A 21,705-nucleotide genomic window follows, 5' to 3' on the forward strand; every position below is an offset into this window, starting at 1 on the left:
GACACTTTGCCACCCAGCAGGAAATGTGTGACAATCTTATTTCTGAGGGAGGCGCTTACCCTGCTGTTCACTGAGATGGTCACTATTGTCCAGAAATAGGCAGAGAGGAAGTCTACATGTAAAATACTTTTTGAACATACTGATGGATTGGGAGACTCCAAAGTCATGATGAACTTATCCAAAGTTGGCTGCATTCTGATCTTAGGATGCTGGCACAGGGACCGCAGTGGCCTGATGGTCCATATTATCAGTCATATTTTCTTACGGTCGTCGTATGGTTGGATCCAATCTGTATTGACCGTGGGAGGGCAACTTAGTAATACAGTATTAATTTTAAAAAAATTCTAAAGGCACTTTGGCTATTCTTACAGAACTGTGCCTCAGCTTTTACTTTAGTGTGGCTAGAGTTCTCCTTTAAGGGAAAAACCAACTTCATATAATGAATACTGAAAATAATTTGAAGTAGAAGCACTATCTGAAAAAACTTCTAAGAGCTAAAAATGAATTTGGTAAGGACGGTGGAATTTGTCATTATGATCAAATGATTACAGTGCAAGCCCCTGAGATTTTTCAATGGCTCAGCAGGTTGCTGGTCCCCATGGAAACCAAATCTGGTACATTGTCCTATACTCAGCTGGAGTATTGAATGTTGGGGTCTTTTGTGCATGATTTCTTCTGCAACCTTCCAGCAACAGACTTCAGTGCTTCCTCCTGACTCGCTTCTAATTGAGATGCAAATGAATCTCTGCGGCTGATTACACTTCCCTCAAAGCTTCTGACAAGTGCAGCTGTATCCAGAGTTTGCAGACGTTCCAACAAGTGACTTCAGCTGTCTTTACTTGAAAACGGCTGCCAAGCTTCCACTGTCCTTGTGGAGATAGATTTGCTTCAGAAACACCCCTTCCCTAAACTCTAGCAGACACAATTATCCATAACGCCATTGTAGTGGCTTTGTACTATCTGCAGTGGAACTTGCACAACTTTCATGCAGCCAACGGTGATATATATATTTTTTTCATATAGGTCAGCTTCCATTTTACTGAAATATCTCCGTTATGATGTATACAGGATTAACACTAGGGTTTTGTTTATAACACATTGTACTGTTGCTAAATTCTGGGTAAGTCTAATTCCTGAGGACACCTTTATAAAAAATAGCAAGATTGCAGTGGGATTGGGACGCCTCCAATAATGGGTTTGCAGATGAACAGACTATTGACAAAAAAGGAGCTGACCTGGTGCACTCCATCTGTGTCTGGATGGAACAAAACCTAAGCCCCTTTAAAAGTAAACTGTGCATGCACTTCCAGCAGCAAGCATCTAAACACACAGATGCTATACACATACATTGTAAAATGTATTTTATTATTTTTTAAGACACCTTTTTCCCTTATTGGTACCAAAAGAGGTCTGACAAGCTTCCTACGAAAGCAATAAAGTAAGTGACAGGTTTGGGTCTATTAGACCCCTGACCCTTCCCTGCACTGTGCTGCAGAAGATCAAGGACAAGCTGGCCAGGATATGACAGACATGAACCTAAAAGTGTTTAGAGTGGAGTGCAGTGTAGATATTTCAGGGAACGGAAACCACCATTTTTGTTGCAAGCTTGTTATAACACTTTGATGGCCATAACACGTAGGACAAATCTTTGGTATTCTAAATATTGAAGGAGCTACAGAAGTTAGCTCATTTCAAAGCTCATAAAATGTTTTTATAATCTGAATGTTCGATGCATGACCACAGAATTATTGCAAAGTGGAAATAAAGTCTAAAAAGAAAAAAAAATCTGGAAGCAGGCAGGCTCCTTACAAGACAAGGCATGCAATGTCTCTTCTGCAATAAAATAAACTTACCTGCCTACTCACGGTACTCTGTAGGATGTACACTGAGCTGTACATGCGCAGCTTAGTTTACATTCCGTGCCTATGTGCCAGAATGACTGCACTCCTGGGCATGTGTGGGAGTGCTGTCATCCTGAGCCAGCCAATCAAGATGGCTGAAGATGGACACCTGTAAGAAGCCGAGTAGAAGGTGCCAGTGCCAGCAAGGAGCCTCCTGAGCTTTGGACCGTTTAAGCAGTAGTATTTTGGAGTTATGTTTCCCCTTTAGGTTTACAATTGTGAATGGACTTTACAAACATGAAAGAAAACCAGCTTTATGTCTTAAATATTCAGTGACACAGTGTCCCTTTTTTAAACTGTGAAAAAGTGCTTTAAATATGTATGTCAATTTGTCAGAAATGTGTGCATGTGGTGGATATAAAGGTACAGTATATACCGGTAGATAAGATTAAATCCTTTATAGTCATATAAAATACAAGAGAAAACAGATCTTGAGAGTATCTAATTAGTCAACATTTTAATCCCAATCCCTTATATTGCCAAGGCTTGCAAAGGATCATGGGACTTGTGGAATGTGCAAACATACTGACCCTTTTGTGATGCAAATGACCAACTAGTAATGATCATTCCCTGCGTCATTTTCTGTAAGTCCCTCCTGAACACAGCATTTGTATTCATTTTATTGTTGTTTTTTTCCCTCATTTAGCCCTGGTTCACATTGATGCTACTTTGAAAACCCACTACACTTGAAGTAGAGCGATTTCAGGTGTTACTTGATAGACATCTGTGTGGCTTCATGCACAGATGTCTATTGAAGTTGCGCCTGGAATCGGCAAAAGTAGTGCAGGAACTACTTTTTGCAAATCGGTGCCATGGCGCAAAATTGGTGTCGCATCGATTGCTTTCAATAGGCTGCGACTTGTCATGAGATTTGATCTCACAATGTGAATCTAGGCTTAAACAAATATAACATGCCCCAGCTGCTGTAATTCTCTAGGAGTGAAAAAAATACACAAAGGCTTACCAAATGAAAGTGAAAATCTGTGTTTGTACATTACCATAAAAAGGATACAAGCTCTGGTAAAGAGGCATAAGGGACTTCACTGCTCTGCTGGCATTGATGCAGGTTGCACATACAAGTGTGGGTAGAAGCTTCTCCGTTACAATAGCGCCGTCAAAAAGGGGACCAAAAAATGGCACCTATAAAAAACAAATACATAATTTATGCAAATATATTGCTTGATAGGTTGCCATGGACAAAATGTCTGTTTCTTGTTCTAGGTTTCATCATTCATTGCAATGTTGCCAATTTCTCAATATTTCAGTTTTGTTAGGGGCATGGAAGTTGCATGTATTTACAATTATAAAGTACCAAAAATATTTGCCCCAGGGATTTTATGGAGGTTAACCACTTCAGCTCCGGACCAATAAACACCTTAAGGACCAGAGGTCTTTTTGCAATTTCGCACTGCGCTGCTTTAACTGGTAATTGCGCGGTCATGCAATATTGCACCCAAACGAAATTTGCGTCCTTTTCTTCCCACAAATAGAGCTTTCTTTTGATGGTATTTGATTGCCTCTGCGATTTTTTTTTTTTGCGATATAAATGGAAAAAGAGCGAAAATTTTGAAAAAAAAAAAGATATTTTCTTCTTTTTGTTATAAGAAAAATCGAATAAACTAAATTTTAGTCATACATTGAGGGCAAAATTTATTCAGCCACATGTCTTTAGTAAAAAAAATGTCAATAAGCGTATATTTTTTGGTTTGCGCAAAAGTTATAGCGTCTACAAACTAGAGTACATTTTCTGGAATTTACACAGCTTTTAATTTATGACTGCCGATCTCATTTCTTGAGGTGCTAAAATGGCAGGGCAGTACAAATCCCCCCCAAATGACCCCATTTTGGAAAGTAGACACCCCAAGGAAATTGCTGATGGGTATGTTGAGCCCATTGAATATTTATTTTTTTTGTCCTAAGGGATTGAATAATGACAAAAAAAAAAAAAAAAAAGTGCACCAATATAAGGCCAAATTTCACACAGAATTGTTCTACAACACACTGTTACATATTTATGTGAAAGTACAATTTACAATTGTAAGAAAGCTCCACAAGATGGATAACATCATAATCTCAGGGCATTTTACGAAGCAAAGTTCACTTCATCAGGCTTTTGATGTTGCTAGTGGGGTGTCTATTTCAAAATGGTGGTCAACTCAATCAATCCAAGGTCAACACAAACCAACAAAACAGGTGTCCAACCCAGGGGCTGTGCACGCTAGAGAGGTGACCCATCCACAGACTAAGGGGAACAACCGTGGAGAAAGCAGCAGCTGGGGTGCAGGCATTGGAACAAGGTGCCTGAATCAAAAATAAGATGGTGCCATTTACTTACAAACTGAACATATATTAAAGCGGTTCTAAAACAGGGGTCCCCAACCAGTGGTCCGGGGGCCACATGTAGCCAGTGGAGCCCTCTGATGTGGCCCGCCACCTTCTTCTGTGGGATGGGAGATTGGCAAGCCCAGATCTTGGGTTGCAGACCCGCCATCCCAGAGCACCTGTGTTGTTAATGAAGCCGGCAAAGCAAGCAGCTGTGGAGCAGAGCTGTATAAGCTGATGCTTCCTAGATAGCACCGTCTCTTGCCACAGGCGGAGTGATACCAAATACACTCTGCCGGGGACAGCAACAGCAGGTGATACCTGAATGGAAGACTGTTAATAAAGGTCAGTTTATTCTTAAAATTGCAGTGTATTTATGGGCATATCTGCGCAGTGGTTACTGGGCTGCTTTCAAACTGATCCGCAGGTGCAGTGCACCTTCAGGTTACCTGCACTGAGGCAAAGACTTCTGTTATTACCTGCGGGTTTGGTGAGCTTTCAGAAAGTTCTTCACACTTGCAGGATATAATAAAAGTTTATGGCAAAGTGTAGCTAACCCACAGGAAAGACACAGGTGCACTGTGCTGCATTAGTGTGAAAGGCCCCTTTCACACAATCGGTCCAACTAAATTGAGCCCTCCATTCACCTCTATGAAACGGCAGATGTAAACAGATTTGTGCTGTCCTTTTACACCCACCTACCTCCAATCTGATTCGCTAAAAAAACAAAAAAAAAAAAAGGAAGGAGATTAATCCCCTTCCGTCAGGGTGGATCGGAGGGCCCATAGAGTAGAGTGGGCTGTGTCCGTGTCAACTCTGCACGGACCTGTCATCCACCTGCTCTGCTCATTGTGGCCTGTGACCGGTTACCAAGTCGCTTAAGTGGCCCTCGCTCTTCAAAACGTTGGGCACCCCGTTTTAAAACAGATTTTTCACCTGGATTTTTCAATGTGAAAAACATTCTGTGCTGCAAAATCCCCCCACAGCCCCACTATATACTTACATGAGCCTGACCCAATCCAGCTATGTGCACGAGTGCAGTGGCTCTTGCCACAGTTTCCCTTCTCCCTGGGCAGATTGATAGCAGCAGGAGCATTGGCTCTCGCTGCTGTCAACTGCTGTGTTGAGCGAGCGGGGCCGATGGGGGACTTACCAAAGAGGAGGAGCATGGTGTGCCAGCGGGGGACTCCAGAAGAAGAGGTTCGGGGCTACTCTGTGCAAAATCATTGCACACAGCAGCCAAGTATACCATGTTTGTTATTTTAATATTAAAACAATAACATGAAGCTTTAGAGCTGGTTCACACAGGGGCGACCCGTCAGGCGACAAGTCATGTCCCGTTCCGTGCAATGGAACCGTTCTAATCGGAGCGACTCAAGTTGCTCCGACTTAGAAAAAGGTTTCTGTATGACTTTTGGGGCAACTTGCACTGACTTCTATACAGAAGTCATTTTGCAAGCCGCCGTTAAAGTCGGATCCCGGTTGCCTGAGGCAATCGCGCTGTAAGTCGTGCCGTCTCAGTGTGAACCGGGTTTTAAAGCTAAACATTAGTCAGCCTTTTAAAACAATTTTTGAGTGCCCCCTTCCATATAGTAAGGATCTACTGTTCCTTAATTATGGGGAAAGAGGGTGGGGGGGTTAAAGAAGAGGAATTCTAGCATGTAGGTGGTACCTTGACATCCTCACATACAATGCAGGATTGCTTGTTCTGCATTTTATGTGATGATGTCAGTGAGAAAACGGCTGCACAACCAGGCAAGAGGAAAAAGTTCAAAGGACAGCTCATTCTTCCTGGAACCCGGCAGAAAAGATGTCTGCAGGAGCAAGTAATAGGTTTTGTACTCTCCTGTTTTACACCTCCAAGATGAATTTCAGCTCATTCTTGCCAGCCTGGCAGACATTCAAGCAGTGTATGGCCCTGCTGGCACTCTTCAATTTGACAAAAGGTGTTCAACTGACTTTTGTTGAAAGAGCCTGTTGGGAAATCATTGGCCGAACTATCCAATCAGATGCAGGCAATACTCGGGTATTTTGACATCCAGTGACTTTGGCTATCGGAATATAATGGCCTCGCGGGGGGGGGGGGGGGGGGATGAATTTGTCCATCTGCACTGTTAGCAGGCTAAACAAAAGGAATCTCTGTGTGTATGGCTAACTTTAGATCTAGACGGTAGGGGTGGGATGGTGGGAGGGAGGAGGGAGATGCGAGTTCAGCTTTGGAGGCAAGGTATATTAATGATTTTTTTTTTATATACTGTACATGTAACCAAGTTTTGCATAATATATATTAATCATGTGACTATGTTGTGATCTCTTTAAAAAACTTTGTATGTGCAATTTGGAGTTTTGTATTGGCACGTAGGCAGCCATATTTTCACAATACATACTCAGGCTGTGCTTTCTTGTTTGCAGTACTGCAAAATGCCTCTGCTTTACTGCTGCTTCTCATAATGCAAATCTGAGGTAGCCGACTCCCTGATAAGTGTCTCCATGTGGCTAAAATTTTCTATCAACAGTTGTTAATCAGAAACGAAGTGGGGTTGTAAAAGCTAATTTATCTAGCCTCTAGTGGCAAATCTACAGATATTAACATTTATTTAAAAAAAATATCTATATATGTGCGTATATATATATATATATATATATATACACACACACACACAAAGACAAATATACTGTATAAAGTAAAAATAAATAGTAGTCAGGAATAGTAATTGCAGCAGCTAATCTAGCCTGCATATGTCAACATTTTGCAAAAATAAAAAAATATGGAGCTTATAGAAACGACACATCAAAGTTACTTTAGGGCCGGTTCACACTGCGGCGCGAGGCGAGGCGACACGGCTCGCCTCGCCTCGCTCCCGCAAGTCGTCCCCATTGAGTACAATGGAACCGTTCTGAGAGGAGCGACTCGAGTCGCTCCGACTCAGAAAAAAGGTTCCTGTACTACTTCGGGGCGACTTCGGGGGCGACTTGCATTGACTTCTATGCAGAAGTCCTCTGCAAGTCGCCGCTGACCCCCCCTGCAAGTCGCGGCGAGGAAGTCGGAGACGCCTCGCTGCGGCTCGCAGTGTGAACCGGCCCTTAATGTAAATCCTGATATATGAAGTTAAAAGCTGCCATATTTCCCATGTCAGCCACCATATTAGGAGCATTTCAAAATTATATCCTTTGTTGTCATTTTGCACGCAGGATTCTAGATTAAATAAATATCAATATTTAAAATAAACACTTCTAGAAAATAACACAAAATAGCAGGCGCGCCAAACGGATTTTCGTAGAAAAAACATGTTTTAGTTATTCATAAGCTGCTGTGCTCATTTCTGTTCCAGCAGAGAAACTGTGACTGCCCATACAGAGATTAGTGACATTTGACAGAAGGGTCACAAACCGTTCTGAATACTGACAGGCTGAATAGCTGATCTGTATATTAAGCTAAGGCTAAGTAGCGTGAACAGTAAAAGATGAGGACTATATGAAAATAGCTCAAGTGCTTCTGCACTTTAGCTGAAAAAATTCACTTTGCAAATCAGTATTCATTTTGTAAGCTGCATTATATATTTGTAGTGGTGGCAGGAATATGTCTAACAAGCATCTTCAGAGTTCGCTAGAGAGAGGGAAATAAAGCAAACAAAAAGGTTCCTATATAAAAAAAAAAACACAGAATATTGATCGCCCCAATCACAACTGCCTACTGTCCTTAAGAGCTCAGCAGGACAGATTGAGCAGCTTCTCCACAAGAGACAGAATGCAGCCTCTGCCTCCACTCTAGCACTTTGATAGGCTCACTTAGGTCCTCTAGGGAGAAAACGGTCAGGTCTGACACCAGATTTGCACCATCTGTTCCCCTTTTCTTATGTGTGCAGATCAGTCAGAACTGACCAGAGCCAGCTCGGACGCAGAGGGACGAAGGATTTAGTGAGCAGCATTGTAAGACAAGGAACACATGCTTTCTGAATTATTAAAACACCCCTTAAAAGGCTAAATGCATGCCTTTAGGTAAGCATAGTTCAGAACCTGAAAAACAGAAAATGAGAGACAAAAACCACACAATGTAAAAACGTGGCAATGAAAAACTGATTTGAGCATTAACTGCAATACTTTATACACTACAAAACCTTTATGCACAGCACATACAAACTAATGGGCTTATGCATTGGTATAGTGCAGTGTGCAACAGTGATATGAAAAGTACAGTAAACCATAACAAGAACTTAATTTATTTGAAAGATATTAATACACAGTAAAAAAAAGTAAATAACACATGAAACAGTATAAACCTGGTATCCTCTTCAGCCCAAATCATAAGTAAATAATTTACCTAAACCAGGGCAATATGGTTAAAAGAAACTATAAGAAAACCATAATAAGTATAAAACACATAAAAATAAAGTTAAGTCCCAGTGATCAGGAGAGTAGAAAGCCTAGTCACTGGAACCTAGGAGCTTCAGAAACAGAGGTATTATTATTATACAGGATTTATATAGCGCCAAGAGTTTGTGCAGCGCTTTACAACGTGAGGGCAGATAGTACAGTTACAATACAACTCAATACATGAGCAATCAGAGGGCCCTGCTCGGTACAGATTACAATCTAAAAGGGAGGGTTAAGTGATAAAAAAAAAAAGGTTATAACTATGGAGGATACGCTGATGGAGAAAATAAAAGTACAGTTGTTAGGTGGGAGAGGGAAAGGCTTCTCTGAAGAGATGAGTTTCAGGAATCGCCTAAAAGTGGAACGAGTAGGAGATAGTCTGACAAGATTGGGGTACGGAATGCCAGAGGATGGGAGAGGCTCGGGAGAAGTCCTGGAGATGAGCATGGGAGGAGGTGACAAGGGAGTTTGAGCAGGAGGTCTTGGGTAGAATGATTAGGTTAGTATTTTGAGAATAGGTTGATGATGTCGCTGGGGGCCCAAGTTGTGAATGGCTTTGTAAGTTATTGTTAGTATTTTGAATTTAATTCATTGAGAGAGTCGCAGCCAATGAAGGGATTGGCAGAGAGGGGTAGTAGACAATGAACGATATCAACACCACTACATATTGTCACTCCCTGCAGCCAGAACAGATTAAATCAGCACCAACACTTAGGGAAGTATCTGATCAGTAAGACAATAGTCTGGCCAATAGTTCAGGTGATATTTTAGTTTCAACGGTATTAAACCCCCCAAAAAAAGGAATATGAATAATGCAGCCTATTAAAGTGGTTGGAAAGGTTTGTTTTGTATGAAAATAACAAACATGTCTACACTTACCTGCTCTGTGCAATGCTTTTCTAGAGCAGTCCCAATCCTCTTCTTCTGGGATGCCCCACTGGCGCACCAGGCTCCTCCTCTCTATTGGGTGCCACCTGCATCCATGTCACAGGATCTTATTGACAGCAGGGGGAGCCAATTGCTCCTGCTGCAATCAATCTGTCAATTGATGAGAGAGAAAGTGGCTGGAGCCGCTGCGCTTATGCACATCGATGGATTGGATCAGGCTCAGGTAAGAAAAAGGGGAGTCTCCGGGGCTGCAGCACAGAAGATTTTTCACCTTAATGTATAGAATGCATTAAGGTGAAAAAACTTAAGGCTTTACAACCACTTTAATTCTTAGGTATGGTGGTTACATTTGTTTTCTCAGAGGCTTGAGACAAACCAATCAACACTGACAGAGGTGCTTAAAATGGTCAGCTTTTATTAATTTGTGAAAAAACTTTATTAAAAAAGGAAAAAAAATTAAAATAAACCTGTTGCTATAACTGCTTCACAAGTGTTAATTGGAGTTTGGCTTTTAATTTGCGAGCCAGGACCATTTGAATTTGCTAAGCACAATCTAACACAATCCTTTCCACAGAGTGACAGTACTGCTTTCCAAAGGGGTCTCCATTGCACCTCCAGTGGAGTGGAGACACCCTAAGACAGGAAGTGTGTTACTGATAGGATCCCTATGTGGAAATAAAGGTGGTGTGTAAAACAAAACACCAGTAAGTGAACCAAAAAAGAGCATGTAAACAAACAAAAAAAAATTCACTTAGTTGTGTCTTTGGTCCCCAAAGAGGAAGGACCCCTCCTTGACCTCCAGGGCGCAAAGCTTCTGACAGGGGTAAGGCTCACTCAATTCCACCTAGCCAAAAGGCATGGCAGACCCTCTCATCATGATCAGCTGAATCTGACCAACAAGTTTTAGGTGGAGGGCTCTTCTAAAGAGGAAAAAAAATCTGATGGCCACACATCCTCCCCCTAAACTTCAGGGTACGCCCAAAACCAACATTCCCCATCATGAGTGAAAATAGAACACATACTGTATATAAGTGCAAATTGATCACTCGTGGAGAGTCAACTACATAACTATGCAAAAATAAGAGAGTCCAGTGCAGCTGCATTGGCTCGGCCTTGCAGCATGTACCAAACTAATACAACATTCTGCTTCCCTTTAACCACTTGCCACCCGCCATATAGCAAAATGATGGGGGCAAAGTGGTTTAATACTCTAACGGAGACTCTACCATGTGATCAGCCGTGTCCAATCACGGCTGATCACAGTGTAAACAGGAAGAGCTGGTGATTGGCTTTTCCTCACTCCCGTCTGTCAGACGCGAGTAGGGGAGAGACAATCGGCTGCTCCTCTGACGGGGGGGGGGGGTCTGTGCTGATCGATTATCAGCGTAGCCCCCCCCTGAGGATGCCCACCCTAGACCACCAGAGATGTCAATCAGTGGCCACAATGGGCATCAGTGATTGGCAGGCATAATTGTTTGGCACTGATTGGCATCCATCAGTGACATACATTACAGTAAATCACTGCCACCTAGCAGTGCCTATCCATGCCGCCTATCAGTGCCACATATTAGTGCCCATCATCAGTTCACATCAATGCGACCTCATCAGTGCCATCCTATCAGTGCAGCCCCCATCAGTGAAGGAGAAAACTTACTTATTTACAAAGTTTTGTAAATGAAACAAAAATACTTTTTAATTTTTTTTCAACATTTTCTGTCTTTTTTTAATTTGCTTAGCAGAAAATAAAATTCCAGAGGTGATCAAATACCACCAGAAGAAAGCTCTATTTGTGGGAACAAAATTTAGTTTGGGTACAGTGTAGCATAACTGCGCAACTGTCATTCAAAATGCGACAGCGCTGAAAGCTGGTCTGGGCAGGAACGCAGGAAGGTGTATAAGTGCCCTGTATTGAAGTGGTTAAATCCTTGGAAAAAATATCATGTAATACCGAGATCAGAAAACCTGAGTGTAGCACTCACTGTGGAGCCAGAATGCATCAACTAAGCACCTGAGACATAAACCAATGTATGGCAGACTATGACTGCTGTGCTGTTATTTTGTATTCCTCCAAGCCCTTCAATCTCAAGGCAAACAGACTGTATTGTACATATATTACCCTCACACATGCATTAGTACAAAGCACAGATGGCCAGTGGGATATCAAGGAATTATTTGTATGGCTCAAAACCCTGCCCCTACATGCAGTGGAAGCTGCTCTACTGTTTTTTTTTTTTGTGCTGTTGGAGTGGACCTGCATTTGTTCTCCTGGAAGTTGTTTACTGCTGTCCACACACCACCCATTGTATGGCTGTGATAGGCAAGAAGAACTCTGCTGTAAGTGGCACTTCTTGGATCACAATAGAGTGTATTTTTTGTGTATTCCTATGGAGAGACCACTAGGGGGCTAATGACTCCACAATGCATTAGAAGTTCATCTCACAGCAGGTAAGTTGAGAATATTTTTTGCTAACAGACAAAATACAATTTTTTGGGGGATCTTGCCTTACTCCAAAAAAAGTATAAAGCTGAAAAAATGCAGATAGTTTTGGTTCTGCTGAAACAATCTACTTCTGTGCACAAGAATTTAAAGTATTTCCAGTTCCACATGGCCCTGGAAGAGCCACACTACATGTGTGCAGCCTGATTGAACAAGGGGTAAAGAAGCCTAGCTGGTCACTATCTGAACACTTATCAACTGACATGATCTATCTTTCAGAACGGAGATACAAGTTTCAGTTATGTTGATCAATATGGATGAGCCGAACCTGTTCGGTTCGCACCGGAACATGCGACAGGCAAAAAATTTGTTCAAACACGTGAACACCATTAAAGTCTATGGGACACGAACATGAATAATCAAAAGTGCTAATTTTAAAGACTTATATGCATGGTATTGTCATAAAAAGTGTTTGGGGACCTGGGTCCTGCCCCAGGGGACATGTATAAATGCAAAAAAAAGAAGAAGATGAAGAAATGAAGAAGAAGATGGAGAAGAAGAAGAACAACACTGAAGGAAAAACAGAAGAAAGAAGATCAAAGAAGAAGAATTTAATAAAGGACTTGTCAAAAACTGTCTTATTAACCTTTTTGTCACTGTTTTGTGAAATGGTAGGGGGTACATTTGTACTCCATTAACAATTCACACAGGGGGGGCGGTATCTGGGGGTCCCCTTGTTAAAGTGGGCTTCCCGATTCCAATAAGTCCCCCGCCCAAAGACCCCCACAACCACCGGGCAAGGGTTGTGGGGATGAGGCCCTTCTCCCCATCAACATGGGGACAAGGTGCTTTGAGGGGCTGCCTCAAAGCACCCTCCCAATGTTGAGGGCATGTGGCCCGGTACGGTTCAGGAGGGGGGGCACTCTCCTGTACCCCCTCTTTTCCTGCAGCCTGCCAAGTTGTGTGCTCGGATAAGGGTCTGGTATGGATTTTTTGGGGGTCCCCATTCCATTTTTTTTTAAACTTTGGTCCGGAGTTCCCCTTAAAAAAACCATACAAGACCTGACGGCCTGGTATGGAATTTAGGGGGACACCCATGCATTTTTTTTTTTTGGTTTGGGGTTCCCCTGTGGGGAAATCCCCATGCCGTTTTTATCAATGAACTTTTATGTATATTGCAGACTGACAAATCATTGTAGCCGCGAGTAGTTTTAAATGACTTTTCTTTTCCTTTAAATGTCATTCTGCTGTCAGGCTGTTCTAAACATGGGAAACATGCGCCCCTTTACAGGCATACTATAGACACCCCCCAGGTACAAAATTTAAAGGAATATTAGACTTTTATTGTTTCACTTTAAGCATTATTAAAATCCCTGCTCCCGAAAAAACTAACGTTTTTAAAACTTTTTTTTGCATTGATACATGTCCTCTGGGGCAGGACCCAGGTCCCCAGACACTTTTTATGACAATACCATGCATATAAGCCTTTAAAATTATCACTTTTGATTTCTCCCATAGAATTTTAAAGGGTGTTCCGCAGCTTTTGAATTTTCCACGAACACCCAAAATTGTTCGCTGTTCTGAACATGAGTTTGTCTCGAACATAAAGCTCATCAACTATCAGGCTGTTATTGCTGTCTGTGACATTATCAGGAAGATTTTCTCCCACTTCTGGGAAAGACATGGATTCTGCTATATTCTCCATCTAGCTAGATTATGCTAGCAACACCATCATACTGGTGTCTTCTCCCCATTTTAGATTCTTCATAAGAATATATGGATAATGCACTCTGCTCAAAACCCCCAAATGGGGACCCAAGTAAATACTAAAACAAGTTAGCAATCCCCCGGTCCTGCCTTGTTGCTAGGACGTGAAAACTGTTGGGATGCGCACTTTAAACAATACAGGAGAGAAAATCAACGGTGTCATCTCCTAGTAATAAGGCAGGAAGAAGGGATTGCAAATTGGGAGTTTTTCAGACAAGCTTCCAGGTGAGCCCAAATGGCATACAGGTATAACAATATGATGAACATTTTATAAAGCAGCAAGACCTTTTCACAGGCTATTTTTTTAACATGTTCCCAATCCTGCAGCCGCTGTGACAGCAGCATGGGAAGAAGTCCCCCGTACTAGCTGTCACTTTTTGAAATGAGATGGCCGCATTATTCATTGACAGAGGTCTGTGAATGGATGAACTACAACTACCCTTGTAATTCTCAATAAACTACCATGGCACTGTTGAGCTCTGTGGTAGTTCATGGAGTCTTCCTGTCAGTGTGAAACTGCCTGTCTGTACCATGTATAGAAAGCCAGCTCACACCAACCATCTGCAGGAGACCTGCATGGCTTAAAAAAAAAAAAAAAAAAATAGTAAATGGTAATTATTTATTCTTTTGTTTGTTTTAAAGGTGAACCTATAATTTAACTGCTTAAGGTCCATACTATAGCAGTTTTACTGTGTCAGATCACGTATATATACACATTCTGGCTCCTCCTGGTAGGCAACAGCTACCAAAGACTCAATGTCTGCTGGCACCTGCCGATTATCAAGCAGAGAGGCAGACCGGCAAGGAAGATTGCTGTTCTGACAGGAAGGAAGGCACCGATCCAGTGTTTCTGCAAAACGGGGACTAGGATCCATGTTATCCCCTAGTAAAAGCAACTCCCACAGTTTTGTAAAATACATTTTAGGCACACAGTTAACCCTTTGATTGCCCCTGTTAACCCCTTCCCAGCCAGTGTGACTGGTACAGTGACAGTGTATATTTGTTTAGCACTGATCACTGTATTAGTGTCACTGGTCCCCAAAAAGTGTCAGAATGACCGCTGCAATATCGCAGTCCTGCTATAAGTCGCTGACGGCCGCCATTACTAGTAAAAATAAATAGAAATATCTGGGATTTTTTTTACCAAAAATATGTAGCAGAATATAGTTCAGCGGTGACCAGCCGACATTCAAACCATGTATGGGGCAGGCTGAACGTATCCAAGTTGATCGATCGATTGATCAATTGGGTACAACCTGACGGATTTTACATGTGATTATTGCTAGCGGCTATTACAGCAGTAATCATTGTGTTCTCCTGTCCTAAGATAGCCCTATCAGACCTTTCCTTTGTCAAATCCATTTAAATAAAACACTTCCTCACCCCTAGCCAGTGATTGGACAGCAAAGGAGTTGCAGAACATGGCTAAGCTTACCCATTTGCTCACATTTTAGGACATCTGATTGGCTTTAAGTGCTGATTCCACTTTTCCCCAGTCTGCTAGGTAAGGGATTACGTTTTTTAATGAACACATGACCCTATCTATTGGTGTGTTTTTATATCTGTGTGGATTTCAGCTTTAAAAGGATGATGGTTAAAGTGATTGTAAACCGATATTTATGTATTATCTAAATAACAAATGGCTTTGCACAAAGCAGCCATGATCCTCCTATTCTCAGGAACTCCTGGCTCTTCCCTCCTGTAGAATGGCCACCATAGCAAGCCGCTTGCTATGTAGGCTCCACTGACAAAGCGTGGTCCAGCCTTGCCCCCTCCTCACTGGCTGTTATTGACAGACGTGGGAGCCAATGGCTCCCACTGCTGTCTCTGAGCCTATGAGGAGGAAGTGAGTGGAGAGAGCTGCTGCTCTTGTACATAGCACTGGATTGAGATCAAGCTAAGGTAAATATTGGGGGTGAGAGCAGCACTTAGATGGTTTTTACCTTAATGCAGAGAATGCACGAAGGTAAAAAAATCTTCAGCCTTCAGAACTATTTTAAAGGATGGGGTTTCAGCTTCTCTACTATTGCAAATACTCAAAAAATATTATACAGCCAGCCATATTTAATGACACGTGTAGTTTTAAAAGCAAAACCCTGATTTCTAATTCAACTGAATTCATTCATTGCACAGTTATAATGTCCCCATATAAAAAAATATATATTTCTTAGCAAAGTAGGATAAGCACATTAGGAAAAATACACACTCTATGAAAACAAACTAGATGAGGTTAGCTTAAGCTTCTGAATACAAAGACCTGCAGTCCACAGCCAACGCCACTGGTTTAAACACCGGGGAATGGATAAATTATTGTACCAAATGGTTGAGAATTAATCTCTGATGACTAGCTGCAACATAACGAGGCATCTGGGTCCCAAGGAGGACGGACTCTGTCCCTGGCGGTATGTGCCGTGTGGAGAGTATGCATGCTGCTCTTTGTCCGCTATGGCAGGCAGCTTTTCACCTCATTGTTTAGAATACCCTTATACATCTGTGACGCGTGGAATGCTTTCATTCTAACAGACTTTCCATTGTCTTCCTCTGGAGCTTTGTTGAGCGAAGCCCGTTCACGGGCTGTGATAATTATATTGCTTAATTAAGTGAAAACATGCAGATCTGTTCTGTTTTCTAAACAGGGAAATCTATATTTGAAATGGAAATAAATCTGATTGGGGATTTTGTGCCGTACAAGCCTAATGGCTATCAGGACATACGATGGAGCAATTTATACAAAATGAGCGCAGTTCCAGGTGTCCCTTCTAAAAGCAAACAAAAAGAGACTAACATTATGTTATATAAAAGCCAAATGCTGCCATGGATGTTGTAACTTGATAGAGGACAGCCTTTTCATTTGATTAGGGAATGCAATTTAAATACCAGGCAATGGGGCCAAACAACAGACATCTCCCTCTTCTATTCACACTGGGGTCAGTTGCTGGTGAACAGAAGGTCAGCCGCACTTGCCCTGGAAATGTCTGCATTTATTTTATTACTCAGTAATGGGTTTGCATGCTTTTTATATATAAGGGTTTCATTACATATACTAAGATTTTGCCTAAAATATAAGTTATAAGAATAATTTATACATAAAAAAAAAAAAAAAAAAAAAAAAAGTTAACGTTCTTTGTGATTACATTTTATACTACCTTATATAAACCCCAAAACGCCCTACTGGAAGTGTGAGAAAGATGTACAGAAGTTGGAGATAAAACTATATTATTTGTAGGTAGATCCTAGCAAAAATAGAGTGAATAATTATTCTATACAATATATAGAACAATATACATTATTTTTAAAGACACATGAAAGGTGACGCCACCAAATTATGTCAGGGGATCATTTCTATTCAGAGTGTAACTTGTGTGTACAAGAATGAAAAAATAAAATGATAATTTACTAAATAGATCTGATGGAATCCATTAACCTAAGATTAATACAGAAGTGACTATATCTGTCAGGGAACAATACAGAGGTGATTACAATTATGTAAATCAATTACAACCAGGGATCAGCGTAGGAAGTGATTACATGTGATCAATTCAGTTAGGGATCAGGGTATCGAACATGATTACTTCCCAGGGACCAGTACAGAAGAATGACTACATTCAATTATCATTATTTTTATAGGTGATTTGCTTAGTTGAGAATAGGGAAAGGGTAGGTAATTACACTACACCCACGGAGGTAAACACGTAGAAACCTGTGCAATACAAACTAAAAATATTACTAAAAAATAGGCAGCAGAAAAAGAAAATAGGCAGCTGATACTATATGCAACTTGTGATTTTTTTTTTCTGTAAAAGCTGAGTGCGGTCCCACTACCTCCCATCCCCTGAAGTTCCATACTGGTCAAGCAGACTCTTGAAAACAAGAAAGAACTACTACAGGTATAAGGGGTTTGCAATTCCAGATAAGTCACTGGGAATCCAAAACCCACCTGAAATGGGTGAAATGCAGGTCAGAAGGAGGTCAACTGCACTTTTCAATACATTCTAAATGATCTCCAAGCATCTCAAAGGGAGGCAGGCCATTGACACAAGCCCAAAGCCTATTGACATGGGCCCTATTAAGGAACAGCAGGGAAGTTTACGAGACCATCAAGTGCCCATATTCTGACATGTTTTCTTCAATGTTAACTCCAACTTTGGGACAGAAATTATATTGGAAACCGGGTAACTAAATTATACATTTTGTAAATAGTACTTATTTGTTTCAGTAAAGCCTAATTTTTTATTATGATTTAATCAGCACAAGGGAAAGCATTTATATTGAAATAGAGGTGTCTCTTACACTGGGGGATGCTCTTAGCTGCAGACTCCATCCTCTAAATCTGGCCATACATTATATAATTTTCTAATTCAATTTCCTTTAGATTTAACTTCACCTATATAGTACAAGGGTCTGCCTGATTGCATACAAATTGAAATTGTTTAGGTTTAACCAGTTTTTGGTAAATATAAAATTGTATAATATATGGCCAGCCTAATCCCCCATCCCATTCCACTCCACTCCAACTGTAATCATCCAGTGCTGCAAGGGTCAAGTGTATGTTTCTTATGACACATATGTTTATATCCATACATACACACACACACACACACACACACACACACACACACACACACACACACACACACACATATATATATATACATACACATATATATATATTACACACACATACAATTACCAAAAGTATTAGGACGCTTGCCTTTATACACACATGAACGTTAACGGCAACCCAGTCTTGGTCCATAGGGTTCAATATTGAGTTGGCCCACCCTTTTCAGCTAAAATAGCTTCAACTCTTCTGGGAAAGCTGTCCACAAGGTTTAGGAGTGTGTCTATGGGAATGTTTGACCATTCTTCCAGAAGCGCATTTGTGAGGGCAGGCACTGATGTGGACAAGAAGGCCCGGCTCACAGTCTCCGTTCTAATTTAGCCCAAAGGTGTTCTATCAGGTTGAGGTGAGGTCTCTCTGCAGGCCAGTCAAGTTCCTCCACCCCAAACTTGCTCATCCATGTCTTTATGGACCTTGCTTTGTGCACTGGTGTGCAGTCATGTTGGAACAGGAAGGGGCCATCCCCAAACTGTTCCTACAAAGATGGAAGCATGAAATTGTCCAAAATGTCTTGGTATTCTGACGCCTTAAGAGTTCCCTTCACTGGAACTAAGGGGCCAAACCCAACCCCTGAAAAAACAACAACAAATGATTTGGAGCAGTGCACAAAGCAAGGTCCATAAAGACATGGATGAGAGAGTTTGGGGTGGAGGAACTTGACTGGCCCACAGAGTAACCTGACCTCAACCCGACAGAACACCTTTGGCATAACTTAAAGAGGAGACTGTGGACCAGCCCTTCTCATGGAACATCCGTGCCTGACCTCACAAATGCTATTCTGGAAAAATGGTCAAACATTCCCATAGACAGTCTCCTAAACCTTGTGGACAGCCTTCCCAGAAGAGTTGAAGCTGTTATAGCTGCAAAGGGTGGGCCAACTCAATATTGAACCCTATGGACTAAGATACCATTAAAGTTCATGTGCGTGTAAAAGCAGGTGTCCCAATACTTTTGGTACTATCGTGCGTGTGTATTTTTGTTTCATCTGGCAGGCGTGGCTGGATACTCCTTCACAATTGATTAGACACAGATTATTGCAGGTGTGAATACCTCTTATTTTTGTGTCTATTAAGCTTATGTGGCCTTAGGAAAATTGTTTATATAAGCGCGCCCCCCCAGTGAGAAGAGCAGAGTGTTACATCTTCTGTTCTCTTACCTGGAGGTTGCTATTGTTACTTTTTCTTGAGATGGCTAAACTGTAACTGGTATACAGTCCGTTGGTGGTTAGTTTTGGGGGGTGGGGGGAAGCATTCTTCTGGCTCGACTGTTTTGTCTTGTATTGTGTTTTTTTGTTTATTGTTTTTGCCTTATACTACTGTGTCTTGATACTCTTTTCAAACTATAGGTGTACAATATTTCCCACTTACCAAACTATCCTGGGGTCATAAGTTACCTGGGTTATATTGTTGGTTCATGTGTGGTCCAGTATGTAGAACTACAGTGCCTTGCGAAAGTATTCGGCCCCCTTGAACTTTTCAACCTTTTGCCACATTTCAGGCTTCAAACATAAAGATATAACATTTTTATTTTTTGTGAAGAATCACCAACAAGTGGGACACAATTGTGAAGTGGAACGAAATCTATTGGATTTTTGAAACTTTTTTAACTAATAAAAAAATGAAAAGTGGGGCGTGCAAAATTATTCGGCCCCCGTGCGTTAATACTTTGTAGAACCACCTTTTGCTGCGATTACAGCTGCAAGTCGCTTGGGGTATGTCTCTATCAGTTTTGCACATCGAGAGACTGAAATTCTTGCCCATTCTTCCTTGCAAAACAGCTCGAGCTCAGTGAGGTTGGATGGAGAGCGTTTGTGAACAGCAGTTTTCAGCTCTTTCCACAGATTCTCAATTGGATTCAGGTCTGGACTTTGACTTGGCCATTCTAACACCTGGATACATTTGTTTGTGAACCATTCCTTTGTAGATTTTGCTGTATGTTTGGGATCATTGTCTTGTTGGAAGATAAATCTCCGACACAGTTTCAGGTCTTTTGCAGACTCCAACAGGTTTTCATCCAGAATGGTCCTGCATTTGGCTGCCCTCAATTTTAACCATCTTCCCTGTCCCTGCTGAAGAAAAGCAGGCCCAAACCATGATGCTGCCACCACCATGTTTGACAGTGGGGATGGTGTGTTGAGGGTGATGAGCTGTGTTGCTTTTACGCCAAACATATCGTTTTGCATTGTGGGCAAAAAGTTTGATTTTGGTTTCATCTGACCAGAGCACCTTCTTCACACGTGTTTGGTGTGTCTCCCAGGTGGCTTGTGGCAAACTTTAGATGAGGCTTTTTATGGATATCTTTGAGAAATGGCTTTCTTCTTGCCACTCTTCCATAAAGGCCAGATTTGTGCAGTGTACGACTGATTGTTGTCCTATGGACAGACTCTCCCACCTCAGCTGTAGTTCTCTGCAGTTCATCCAGAGTGATCATGGGCCTCTTGGCTGCATCTCTGATCAGTCTTCTCCTTGTCTGAGCTGAAAGTTTAGAGGGACGGCCAGGTCTTGGTAGATTTGCAGTGGTCTGATACTCCTTCCATTTCAAAATGATCGCTTGCACAGTGCTCCTTGGGATGTTTAAAGCTTGGGAAATCTTTTTGTATCCAAATCCGGATTTAAACTTCTCCACAACAGTATTACGGACCTGCCTGGTGTGTTCCTTGGTCTTCATGATGCTCTCTGCGCTTTCAACAGAACCCTGAGACTATCACAGAGCAGGTGCATTTATACAGACTTGATTACACACAGGTGGATTCTATTTATCACCATCAGTCATTTAGGACAACATTGGATCATTTAGAGATCCTCGCTGAACTTCTGGAGTGAGTTTGCTGCACTGAAAGTAAAGGGGCCGAATAATTTTGCACGCACCACTTTTCAGTTTTTTATTTGCTAAAAAAGTTTAAATTATCCAATAGATTTCGTTCCACTTCACAATTGTGTCCCACTTATTGGTGATTCTTCACAAAAAATTCAAATTTTATATCTTTATGTTTGAAGCCTGAAATGTGGCAAAAGGTTGAAAAGTTCAAGGGGGCCGAATACTTTCGCAAGGCACTGTATGTGCTGAATGTTCTGGGTTGTTATTACCCATACTGTTCACTGTACAATGTCTGTTGACTTTTAAAACAATATATATATATATATATATATATATATATATATATATATATATATATATATATATATATTTTATGAATAAATGTATATAGTAGCGGCCACTGGGGAGATATATTTTTCCAGCCACATATGTTATTTTGTAGACAGAAACATTTTTTGATTTATTTTTGGCTAAAGCTGGACTTAAACACTATTTACATATATTACCCTTGCATCCTTTTAGTGATGTTAAGAATTGTATAATAAATGATCCAGTGAGGAGCGGTACAATCAAAGTTA

At 41.3% G+C, this 21,705-nt stretch overlaps 1 protein-coding gene across 4 annotated transcripts in view; it reads right to left on the reverse strand.

Moving 5' to 3' along the window:
- Positions 1 to 21,705, reverse strand: part of RALGAPA2 (Ral GTPase activating protein catalytic subunit alpha 2) — a 529,040-nt gene that overhangs the window by 152,856 nt on the left and 354,479 nt on the right. For all 4 annotated transcript variants that reach the window (XM_077486017.1, XM_077486019.1, XM_077486020.1 and 1 more), the window contains one exon: positions 2,914 to 3,041. In XM_077486017.1, the coding sequence (XP_077342143.1) occupies positions 2,914 to 3,041 (128 nt within the window). The remainder of the gene's footprint in view (positions 1 to 2,913; positions 3,042 to 21,705) is intronic.

Source organism: Lithobates pipiens, unplaced genomic scaffold (assembly GCF_037356315.1).
Source record: "Lithobates pipiens isolate NorthernLeopardFrog02 unplaced genomic scaffold, aLitPip1_a1.2 Scaffold_18, whole genome shotgun sequence".
Classification (NCBI taxonomy): domain Eukaryota; kingdom Metazoa; phylum Chordata; class Amphibia; order Anura; family Ranidae; genus Lithobates; species Lithobates pipiens.